This window comes from Artemia franciscana, chromosome 5, assembly GCF_032884065.1.
Source record: "Artemia franciscana chromosome 5, ASM3288406v1, whole genome shotgun sequence".
NCBI lineage: Eukaryota > Metazoa > Arthropoda > Branchiopoda > Anostraca > Artemiidae > Artemia > Artemia franciscana.
In genome coordinates, this window is record NC_088867.1 from 40,985,064 (window position 1) to 40,998,162 (window position 13,099).

General features: G+C 36.5%; 1 protein-coding gene across 1 annotated transcript in view; it reads right to left on the bottom strand.

Annotated features, from left to right (window-relative positions):
* The window catches only part of LOC136027413 (serine/arginine repetitive matrix protein 2-like), a 54,441-nt gene that overhangs the window by 20,905 nt on the left and 20,437 nt on the right, over nucleotides 1-13,099 (bottom strand). Inside the window, exon 3 of the mRNA XM_065704653.1 lies at nucleotides 8,063-8,279. Within this exon, the coding sequence (XP_065560725.1) occupies nucleotides 8,063-8,279 (217 nt within the window). The remainder of the gene's footprint in view (nucleotides 1-8,062; nucleotides 8,280-13,099) is intronic.

Genomic DNA, 13,099 nt, shown 5'->3' on the forward strand with positions numbered 1-13,099 from the left:
AACCATTCTTGTTCGTAACGATCTAATTTAGTTTCAAGACTGTTCAGTTTTTCTTCCAGGTACTCAAGTTCATTTTTCAGCCCCTTCAGCAATTTCTTGACTAGTTAAAACTTGGGGTTAAATTCAAGGGTAACAGCATCATAAATTTGACTCACAATAGTCTCAATTGATTCCTTAAGTGAGTTTGACCTAGCAAGCTTTTCTGTAACTTTTTGAGCAATAGTGTCGATTAAATCATTTTTGGTTTTATCCAGACCAGCTTGAGTTGCTACAAGTTGCTGTTGAATCGGGCTAATGCTCCTAGTTGATAAGGCTGTCGAGCCTTTAGGTTTGTCTCTATCACTGCTTTTCAGCGTAAGGTATGTTTTAGAAAGTCTCTTAAAAATATCAGGCGCAGAAGCAAGCTCGTCAAAAGCTTTTTTTGTAGCAGGAGTAGTTGAATTATCAACGCTAGGATCATAGACTTGGAGATTTGCATCAATAAGACGCAATTCATCGTGAGATCCATAGCAGATCAAACAGTTCGTGGTAACGAACTGTAGTAAAGAGCGATCCGGCTCAATAGTAACCGAAACTCTAAAAAACAGAGTTTTGATACCAATAGCTACATCAAAAGTATCGCATTTTAATGCTGATTCTAAATATATAAATTTCATCAAGTTTAATGTTAACCATCAAAAGTTATGAGCCTGAGAAAATTTGTCTTATTTTAGAAAATAGGGGGAAACATCCCCTAAAAGTTATAGAATATTAACAAAAATCACACCATCAGATTCAGCGTATCAGAGAACCCTACTGTAGAAGTTTCAAGCTTCTATCAAGAAAAACGTGGAATTTTGTATTTTTGCCATAAGACAAATCACGGATGCATGTTTATTTGTTTTTTGTTTTGTTTTTTTGTTGTTTTTTTTCCAGGGATGATAGTATCGACCGAGTTGTCCTAGAATGTCGCAAGAGGGCTCATTCCGACGGGAATTGAAAGTTTTAGTGCCCTTTTTAAGTGACCAAAAAAATTGGAGGGTACCTAGTCCCCCTTCCACGCACATTTTTCCCCCAAAGTCACGGGATCAAAATTTAGAGATAGCCATTCTGTTCAGCTGATTCGAAAACCTAATAAATATATCTTTGGGGATGACTTATCCCCCCCCAGTCCCTGGGGGAGGAGCTACAAGTTACAAACTTTGACCATTGTTTACATATAGCAATTGTTAATTGTGAAGTGTACAGACGTTTTCAGGGGGACTTTTTCGCGTTGGAGTGGGGGTGGGTTGTGGGGAGGAGCTTACGTGGGAGGATTTTTCCATGGATGAATTTTTCACGAGGGAAGAGAATTTCAATGAAGGGGGCGAAGGATTTTCTAGCATTATTTAAAAAAAAACAATGAGAAAATAAATATTTTTTTTCAACTGGAAGCAATGAGCAGCATTAAAACTTGAAACGAACATAAAAAATTACGTATATAAGGAGGTTCGTCTCCTCCATAATATCTTGCTCTTTACGTTAAAGTATCTGTAGTAATTTCAACTATCTATACTAAGGCATTTGTGATTCAGGGGCCATTCTTAAAGATTTGGAAAAAAATTCAAGCTTTAGTGCAAAGAACGAGGTATTGACGAGGGGGCAAACCCCCTCATATACGTAATAAAAATACACAAATATAGAAATTCGTTATGTAAGTGAATTCGTAAGGTACGTATGTTTATTATTAACAAATAAGTTCGTAAAAAATAAAAAATTCTAGTTGCATTTTTAATCAACCAAAAATTGGAGAGCAACTAGGCCTCCTCGCCCACTCCTTTTTTTTATCAAAATCGTCCGATCAAAACTATGAGAAAGCCATTTAGCCAAAAAAATACTTAAATTTCGTTTTAATTATGCATGCGCGGTGAGCCAAAGTCAAAATATGCATTAATTAAAAAATGTTCAGAAATTAAATATAAAAAAAAAGTTTTTTAAAAATTCCAAGTAAGGAGCGACATTAAAACTTAAAATGAACAGAATATATATAAAAGGGGTTGACCCCTCCTCAACGCCTTGCTCTTTACGCTAATTTTTTTTATTGTTTTAAAAAGTAGAGTTGAGAGAAAGAGTCAAACTTTAGCGTAAAGAGCCAGGCGTTGAGGAGGGGTCAACCCTTTTTATATACAGAATAATTTCTGTTCGTTTTAAGTTTTAATGTCGCTCCTTACTTGAAGTTTAAAAAACTTGTTTTTTTTTATTCAATCAAACAGTTCGTGGTACCGAACTGTAGTAAGGAGCGACCCGGCTCAATAGTAAACGAAACTCTAAAAATCGGAATTTGCTAAAAGACACATCAAAAGAATCGGATTTTCATGCTGATTTTAAATATATAAGTTTCATCAAATTTAGTCTTTGTCATCAAAAGTTACGAGCCTGAGAAAATTTACCTTATTTTGGGAAATAGGGGAAAACACCCCCTAAAAGTCATAGAATCTTAACGAAAATCACATCATCGAATTCAGCGTATCAGAGAACCCTGAAACGAAAATTTCAAGCTCGTATCTACAAAAATGTTGAATTTCGTATTTTTTGCCAGAAAACAGAGCACGGGTGCGTGTTTATTTATTTTTTATTTTTATTTTTTTCCAGGGGTCATCGTATCGACCAAGTGGCCCTAGAATGTCGCAAGAGGGCTCATTCTAACGGAAATGAAAAGTTCTAGTGCCCTTTTTAAGTGACCAAAAAAAATAGGAGGGCACCTAGGCCCCCTGCCACGCTCATTTTTCCCCAAAGTCAACCGATCAAAATTTTGAGACAACCATTTTGTTCCACATAGTCGAAAACCATAATAACCATGTCTTTGGGAATGACTTACTCCCCCACAGTCCCTGGGGGAGGGGCTGCAAGTTAAAAACTTTGACCAGTGTTTACATACAGTAATGGTTATTGGGAAGTGTACAGACGTTTTCAGGGGGATTTTTTGGTTTGGGAGGTGGGGCTGAGGGGAGGGGGCTATGTGGAAGGATCTTTCCTTGGAGGAATATGTCATGGGGGAAGAGAAATTAAATGAAAAGGGCGCAGGATTTTCTAGCATTACTTTAAAAAAAAACAATGAAAAAATAAACATGACAAAGTTTTTTCAATTTAAAGTAAGGAGCAGCATTAAAACTTAAAACGAACAGAGATTATTAAGCATATGAGGGGTTCTAAAAATACTTTTGCATAAAGAGCGAAGTATTTAGGAGGAGATAAATACCTCGCTCTTAATGCTGAAGTATTTTTAGTAATTTCAACTATCTATTCTACGGCCTTTCTGATTCAGGGGTCCTTCTTAAAGAATTAAATAAAAAAAACAAGTTTTTTCAACTGAAAGTAAGGAGTGACATCAAAACTTAAAACGCACAGAAATTACTTCGTATATGAAAGAGGCTGCTTCCTCATCAACGCCCCGCTCTTTACGCTAAAGTTTGACTCTTTCTCTCAATTCTTCTTTTTAAAACAGTAAAAAACTTTAGCGTAAAGAGCGGGGCGTTGATGAGGAAGCAGCCTCTTTCATATACGAAGTAATTTCTGTGCGTTTTAAGTTTTGATGTCACTCCTTACTTTCAGTTGAAAAAACTTGTTTTTTTTATTTAATTTCTGAACGTTTTTGAATCAATGCATGTTTTGATTTTGGCTCTCCGCAGAGGAATAATCAAAACGAAATTTGCATATTTTTTTTTTTTTGGCTCAATGGCTTTCTCATAATTTTGATCGAATGATTTTGAGAAAAAAAGAGCGGGGGACGAAGACTAGTTGCCCCCCGATTTTTTGGTTAATTAAAAAGGCAACTAGAACTTTTAATTTTTTACGAATCTTTTTATTGGTAAAAGATTTACGTAACTTATAAATTAGCTTAAGTAAAGAACTTTTGTATTCTCATGTTTTTATTACATATATGAGGGGATTCGCCCCATCGTCAGTACCTCGCTCTTTACACTAAAGCTTAAATTTTATCCCAATTCATTAAGAATGACCCCCTGAATCACAAAAGCCGTAGAATAAGTAGTTGAAATTACCGAAAATACTTTAGCGTAAAGAGCGAGGTATTAGAAGGAGGTGAGCCCCTCATATGGGTAATATTTTCTGTTTGTTTTAAGTTTTATTGCTGTTCCTTACTTCCACCTGAAAAAGCTTTTTCACTTTTATTTTTTAATTGTTTTTTTTTTTAAGTAATGCTAGTAAATCCTGCTCTCCCTTCATGGAAATTTTCTTCTCCCATTACAAATTCTCGAAGGAAAGCCCCCAGCATATCCCCCTCTTCTCAACCCCTCCCCAAAACCAAAAAAATCCTCCTGAAAACGCCTGTATACTTCCCAATAACCATTACTATATGTAAGCACAGGTCAAAGTTTGTAACTTGTTGCCCCTCCCACGGGGACTGTGGGGGAGTAAGTCGTCCCCAAAGACATAGTTATAAGGTTTTTCGTCTACGCTGAATAAAATGGCTATCTCAGAATTTTGATCCGTTGACTTTGGGAAAATAATTAGCGTGGGAGGGGGCCTAGGTGCCCTCCAATTTTTTTGGTCACTTAAAAAGGGCACTAGAACTTTTCATTTCCGTTAGAATGAGCCCTCTTACAATATTCTAGGACAACTGGGTCGATACGATCCACCCTGGGGAAAAAAACAAAAAAATAAAATAAAATAAAATAAACACGCATCCGTGATCTGCCTTCTGGCAAAAAATGCAAAATTCCACATTTTTGTAGATAGGAGCTCGAAACTTCTACAGTAGGGTTCTCTGATACGCTGAATCTGATGGTGTGATTTTCGTTAAGATTCTATGACTTTTAGGGGGCGTTTCCCCCTATTTTCTAAAATAACGCAAATTTTCTCAGGCTCGTAACTTTTGATGGGCAAGACTAAACTTGATGAAACTTATATATTTAAAACCAGCATTAAAATGCGATTCTTTTGATGTAGCTATTGGTATCAAAATTCCATTTTTCAGAGTTTTGGTTACTATTGAGCCGGGTCGCTCCTTACTACAGTTCGTTACCACGAACTGTTTGATTGGGACAAACTTAAGATTTAGTGTAAAGAGCGAGGTATTAACGAGGGGACAAAGCCCCTCATATACATAATAAAAATATAAGAATATGAAAGTTTGTTACGTAAGTTAATTCTTAAATTACGTATATTTTTTACTAATAAAAACGTTCGTTAAAAATTAAAAGTTATAGTTGCCTTTTTAAGTAACCGAAAAATTGGAGGGCAACTACGCCTCCTTCCCCACTCCTTCTTCCTTCCTTCTCCACTCCTTATTTCAAACGATTTTCTCAAAATCGTTTGATCAAAACTAAGAGAAAGCTATTTAGCCAAAAAAATTAGAATTAATATGCAAATTTCATTTTAATAATTTATGTGCGGAGAGCCAAAATCAAACATTAATTCAAAAGCGTTTAGAAATTAAATTTAAAAAAACTAGTTTTTTAACTGAAAGTAAGGAGCTTAGATTCCGGTAAATACTTTTTTGTCCCTTCCCATAAATTTTTGTAAGTTCACGCGACTACTAGTGGTACTTATGCTCGTTTTAGCTAATAAGTAAATAGAAAAAAATGTTTTTCAACAGAAACTAAGCAGCAACATTAAAATATAATTAAATAAAAAAACAAGTTTTTTAACTGCAAGTAAGGAGCGACATTAAAACTTAAAACGAACAGAAATTACTCCGCATATGAAATGGGTTGTCCCCTCCGCAAACCCTCGCTCTTTACGCTAAAGTTTGACTCTTTGCCACAATTCTAGTTTTTAAAACAATTAAAAACTTTAGTGTGAAGAGCGAGGGATTGTGGAGGGGACAACCCATTTCATATACGGAGCAATTTCTGTTCGTTTTAAGTTTTAATGTCGCTCCTTCCTTTCAGTTTAAAAAACTAGTTTTTTTTTTTATTTAATAACAATATAGACTGGTTTGCCATGTGCATCTTTACTAGCTTTGACGATTCTCAGTGGCCAGAGAAGATAATCCTTGAATTTCCCAAGAGCGACATCAAACTGGTTGAAAAACATAATTAAGACCAGAGATAAAATAAACAGCAAAAGTCTTATCTTTAAGTGATGGGTGAGCCTCACGAGAGTATCCGAGTGGATTCAAACAGGCCAATTTTTGATAATATTATCCAATTATCCAAAACAAATTGTTCACAGCGCTATATAGTATTGTACACAATTTCAATTATCCAAAATATGTCATTATCCAAAGTAAATTGTTCACAGCGCTATACAGCACTGTATAGTTGCACATTGAAATAAATATTCAAACAATAATCCTCTGTGAAAATTGGCCAAACAATATAAACTAGTTCTGATTAATATAGGTCAAAGACTGAATCATGACTGATGATTCAGTCATGATCATCATGACTGAATGATTATCATGATCATCATGACCACTCTTTCATATGTGCCTGACCTTAGGCACATATGAAAGAGTGCATATGAATATCAATAAATGTGCAGAAAAGAGAAATATAGAAATATAGAATCTTTAAGATTCCTACTTCAGAGCTTGATACACTAATTCTAGCTGAGTTTCCACAAGGGTGGGTACCGGTTTCATCTGTTTCTTTTTATACATAAACTAACGTTAGGCATTTTAACCTGCTAATCCCCAGGAATAATAAAGGGTCTTTTGTCACAGCTTCAGTTATTGCTGTGGTCATTCTCGAAGAGCATAAGATATAAAAAATAATTACTACACAGAACATAAAACAAGCTAACAAAAACAATGTAAATGCAGCATAAGAACATAAGGAGTATAGAGATTTATTATAATTATTAGCACCCGAGTTTTGCCACCACCCCTAATACAAAACTTAAAGTTTTGTTGCCTCCCCCCTCACCAAAAAATAAGTATTACTGAAAGTTTCAACTTGACCACAGACATGAGGCAAACCCTGGTAAGTCTACCAAATACATCATAAAATTCTTTGCTATTTCAATTAAGAAATAGGACTTAGTCTTAAGGAGCACAGGAAAGGCAATTGGAGACCGCGGAATCAAATGGGGAGGAAAAACACTCCTGGACTTAGATTACGCTGATGATTTAAGCATATTGATGAAAGTGTGAGCAAAATGAATGAGTTTTAGAGGTTTTGCGAGTTCAGGGTGCTAAAATATCCTTGAAAATTAATGTTAAGAAGACTAAGTAACTAAGGCTAGGAATAAGTAAAGATGAACAGGTGAAATTAGGTAACGAAAAGATTGATCAGGTTGGGAGCTTCAGTTGCCTCGATAGTATTATTAGTAAAGATGGTGGGAGCAGTGAAGATGTTAAAAGTAGAATAGCTAAGGCTCAGGGTGTTTTCTAACAGTTAAAAAAAAAGTTTGGAAGAATAGAAAGATAAGTCTGCAAACCAAGATTAGAATATTGGAAGCTACAGTGATGACAGTGGTCAAATATGGTTCTGAAGCATGGGCGCTCCGAAATGTAGATGAAAATTTACTAGATGTTTTCTAGAGAAATTGCCGACGGATTGTTCTGGGTACCCGGCTGACTGACAGTATTTCAAACAGTAGGTTGTACGAAAAATGTGGTTCAATCCCGCTTTCTAGGGCTATAATGAAGGAAAGGTTGAGATGGCTAGGCCACGTTCTACGGATGAAGGATGACAGATTACCGAAGATTGTCCTTTTTGGCCAACCGTCTGGGGCTACACGGAAGGCAGGTCTTCTTTGTCTGGGTTGGGAGGATGTCATAAGTAAAGATTCAAAGAAAATGGGGAATTCCTGGGAGGGTGTAAAGAGGGAGGCTTTAAATAGAATAGGTTGGAGGAGGAGCGTGCGTAGCTGTGTTGACCTCAGGCGGCTTGGTGCTGCAGTGAGTCATTAGTAGTAGTAGTAGTAGTAGTATTTCAATTGAACCTACTGGCCGTATAAGGAGAAATATTCATTTGGTCGTATGGTTTCACACTGCAAATATTGTACAAAGTCAAAAATATTGTAACAAAAACTGAAGATTAGTGATTGGCTTCGAGTTACCGACATGCGTAAGTATATTAGTAAATCTTCAGCTTATTCAATTTTACAGTTTTTTTCACGTTTGTACACTACTCACCTTTAAGATTACATTCAACATTGGGTCCTCCAAGCAAAGCCTTAGCATGCTTCCGCCCTTTCATATGACTGTAAACAGGAACTCCTCCAACGACGAACGTGTTGCATATATTACAAGCAATATGTTGATCTTTTTGTAGCCTCGAAAATATCGGGTAGAGAAAACCATTGCTATGGAGAATTAAGTCGTCTAGGCGCGAGTCATACAATTCCTCACCCTAAGAATAAACATAATGAGTAAAAGACCTAGTGAGGGATAAAAATTTGCCTCAAATAAACATTAAAAAGAAAATGAATTTTTATTCTTAATCCTGACAAAATTTTGGCACCCTCTAAATTTCACCTGATGTGTCACCTAGAGTCGGTTCAACATAGGCTACGCTATGATTAGAAATAACGTGGGTTCCGACTTGGCTCGCGTCTTGAAATTTATCATTTTGTAAGTAGAGCCATCTAAAAGGGGTAGCAAATCAAGCGCAATTTAGAGACACAATTTTACTTGGGATGCAAAAGGAGGGAATCCTGTTTGCTTTGGAAAAAAGGAGCGGAAAAAGACGACTGATGAGAACAAGACCTCGGGGACTATTACTCACAAGTAAGACCACGTGAACAGTCTGTTGAATAAAACATTCATTATTATTTATTTGAAAACCCGTCTTCGTACAAAAAGAAAACGACGAAGCACTACAAAGAGAGAGAAAAAAACAAAATATCGCTATACAATTATAACAACGTAACTAGGATTGTAAAAGTCGGCTCCAAGTATGTCTTGAAATCTTTAAGTTTAGCAACGGCTATAGTAGGATCTGGTATGTGAAGACTACTGATGACCTTTGCATTGCGTGTCCAAATCGGATATCTCAGTAGGTATTTTGCGAAACGGAAGAAGGGGGGGCAAATTTTCAATTTATCAGTATTTGTAAGAATCTTCCAGAAGAGTGCAATGTAGAGGATGTGGCGGAGAGCAACAGTGTTGTACAGCGTTGCGAGATAACGGCGATTGAAACGAAGCTTAGCAGAGACTATGGAAATGTATGATGCTGATATCTGGCGTTTTGTGCCTTCTGCTAGGGGACGATGAGTGTGAGAAACTCTATTTCCAATGGAAATACCGAGGAGAACGATTTGATCGAATGGACAGATCTTTGAATTCCCAAGTAGGCCTACAATTTCATGAAGAAGTGGGCCTTTCCAGTTAAAAGCACTACGCAGGGCTTTTCAGCGTTAAATTCAAGACAAGATATATAAGTATTTTGCTTGCAGTTTTTAGGAAGTTTTCTATATTTTGTCCAAAATTCGGCTGATGTTAAGAATTTCATTAGCATAAGGAACTAAGAAGACATTAAGGCCAGAAAGAACGCATATATCTCTATGTAGCCTATACAGGAAGTTAGCGATATGATTGATTGAGAATCAACGATCGACGTCACAGAAACAAACCAATGTAATTCAAGCACATATTTTAATACGGATGAAAGGACAGTAATCTCTCCTTTCTCTTTAATTACAGTAATAGGTAAGCAGGTAAGCCTTGTAGGGGAAGGAATTTACAGAAATTTTCCCACGGAGTAAGAGACACACACAAACACATTTCCTGTTGCTGTTTCCATCACTTTTAGTCACTGCTTAACCTCCATGCAGAGATGTTGTTTGGGAAGAGGGGGACGCCCCCCCACCCCCGAAAAAAAAGAATGGAGAGAAAATAATTGTATAGTCCATGGCCTTTGAATATCCAGATATGGACCCCTCTTGCTCCCCCCCACCAGTAAGAATACTGGAGCTACTCCCCTGCCTGTGTGCATGATTAAACTGTTCTGCTTTAATATCCTCATTTACATTAAATTTGTGAAATTTGAAAATCTTTTTGAATCTGCTTTTTATTCTCTATTATAAACTGATAAAGGAGTTTTCTTTTTGATGAGATTAAACAGCGACATTAAAACAAAGGCAGACAGAAACGGTCCTGTAAAAGGAAATGGTTGTACCCCGCGCTTTTTTGACTGACATTTGCATAGTGGTGTACTGAAAACATTTTAGAGTGTAGTATCAATATAGCCATTAGGTAAATTCAAGTGTATTAGCCTACTCACCGCTTGGGCTTCCAAAACATTTAAAGAGAAAGTGGCCCTGTTCCTGAAACATTGACTAAATACACCTTCCCTTCTTGAAACAATTTGAAAAAAACATCTATTCTTGTGTCACAACATTTGTTCTTAAAGCATTAGAATAAAAAATGAAACTTTAACCTAAAGAACGGATTTTAATTGACACTCCCAACGGCCACCCCCATTTGAAGAATACTTTCTGTTTGCTTTGAATGAATATTTTTCTCCTTATATTTATTTGAAAAAAAATCTAAAATTTCATTCCTAACTATCTCTAGTTAGGGTTATGCTAAATATGAGGTGACTGTCGTCAAGACTTTACACTTAACACCAAAGTTTAACTTTTGAATAGTAATCCTTTGAGAAAAGGGGAAGCTTACTTTCCAAAATAGAATAGTATTTTTTTTTTTAAATATGAAAGACGGTGTCACTTACAGTCGACTCTTCGAATTCAATCTCAACTTTTCATCAAAATGCTCTGGCATTTAAAGATTAGCGTTTTCAGTATAAAAAAACGAAAAAAAAAAGAATGCTGTATTCCTAACCACCCATATCTCCAAAGAAGTGCTTCCAAATGGAGGAAGGTCAGGAATTAAATACCCTCTAAATATCAATCTGTAACATTTCTCATTTACTGAAAGCGATCTGAGATCTACGAATGAAAGCGAAAAAGATCTACGAAGCCCTAATATTCTATGCACTTAAGTTTTTTTTGTAATCTCAGTTTCAACAAGATACAATGTGCATCCATTCCGTTAACTATGGAAATTTCCCATCAACTCTTTTAATAAACCAGAGGGAAAGCTATAGCGTTACCTATAGTAATAGCCATACGGCTTCAATGTTTCATTTTTTTACATGATCAGTACCGAACTGGGAGGGAGGGGGAATAACGGGGTTACATCCCCTCCGAAATTCAGAAAATTTGTCCTGTAGGGTCGACGTTCTTATAGATCTCGAGTAATCTTATAGATGAAAAGGGTAATGTACACTGTAAATCTTTTAGTGATGAGGATAAAAACTGAATGATTTATTCGCTTTATAAAATAAAACTTAAAACATAACTAACTTAAAAGCTAACCAAATTCATTATGGGTTTCATTCCCACTGATGTAGAGTAATATATGCAGAACAAGTAGGTACTTTGTGACGGTCTTGACATGAAAATTTTTGTTTTGAGAAAATGCAGTTGGGAACAATGCCAGGCGTTGGGAATAGCAACAGCAGTTTGGAGCAGCAAGTAAGCCACGTGCTGTTATAATCTCGGGCTCTTAATATCGTTGAATTTAATTTAAATCACGCGTGTGCTTTCTGAGTGTTTATATAGAAGTCTAAACCCCTGTTTGTTAATTAGTCGTTCACCGTTTCAAAACGGAAAAAAAATTATAGACTTTTTCAAAAAGAAACAATTTGTTGATAGCAGACCTTCGTTGGTTGATACAAACTCTAGTAGGAATGGGAAGCAATTAAAATACTTAAGCGGGCAAAGTTATGATGGAGCTCCAGCCCCCCCCCCACCAAATCCGGGGGCAAGTGTTATTAGTTATACCTCTGGGCACATAAGGTTTTTATGAAAGGGATGGTAGCATAAATTTCAGAGGGGACTCATTCGATTATAAGTCAAAATTTATAGTGGCATTTTTAAGTCAAAAGAGATCGGAGGGCAACTCGACCCCTCCCCTTTGCAAGGCATTTTTCCCCAAATGCATCTGATCAACATTTTGAGATAGCCATTTTGTTCAAAATAGTTTAAAGATAAATGGACAAAAACCCCGGGGTTGACACAGACCCTCAGAGCCCGGGGCAAGTGTTGCAAGTTATGCAACGTTGGCATATAACGTTTTTATGTAATGAGTGGTCCTATAAACTTCAGAGGTGAGTCATTTGGTTAGAAATTGAAAGTTCTACTTACCGTTTTAAGAGTCAAATGTAAATGGTGCGCATCTACCCTTCCCCCCTCCCCGTCATACACACCCTCTTTTCCCCAAACGCATTTAATCAAAATTTGGAGATTTTGAAATTTGAGCCATTTTCTTTAAAATAGTCCAACGATCAAGTAAAAAATTCGGGCTTAACAGGCCCCACTCCCAGAGCACAAGGGAAGGATTGTTACTCATACACTGGGGCATATAAGAATTTTTTGGAAAAGTTAAACTTCGGAGGGGACTCAAATGACTAGAAATCCAAAGTTATAGATCCCTTTTTGAGAGTCAAAAGTAATCTGATGGCAACTAGGTCCTCCCCTCACCTACCGTTTTCTCCCCAAATGCCTCCGATCCAATTTTTGAGATTTTTGTTTTGTCCAAAATTGACCATAGATCATATACCAATACTCTGGGGTTAACACAAACCCCAGAACCCGGGGGTAAGTTTTGTATATCATTCCCTAAGGCATATCAAGTTTATTCCGAAAGGAGTGGTCGCATAAACTTCATCGGGGGCTCATTCTATTGGAAATCAGAAGTTATATTTCCCCTTTTAAGAGTCAAAAGGGACCGGAGGGCAACTAGCCCCTTATGCTCTTTTTACCCCAAATCCACCCAATCCAATTTTTGAGATAGCCATTTTGTTAAAATAACTCAAAAGATCAGATTGAAAAAACTATAGGGTCAACAGAACTCCCCAGAGCCCTGGTCTTGAACTCTTTGATACTGGATAAGAAATCCTGTAAGTGTCAGTTGTTACGAAAATGTCCATCAGTTAATGAAATAATCCCTGGGATATTAAAAAAAAACAGGGCATTTGTTTGTCAAAATTCATCAGTATGATCCTAAGAGGAAATAATTTCTAAAAAAGAAGAACAAGCGTTGTATGTTATGTCCTAGGGGCATATAATGTTTTTATGCGAGGGTTTTAAAAATAGTTCAAATACAAGATAAGTCCAACCCCCAGCCCCTCTCAAGAATCTTATGAGAGCTATTTTATTCCAAAAC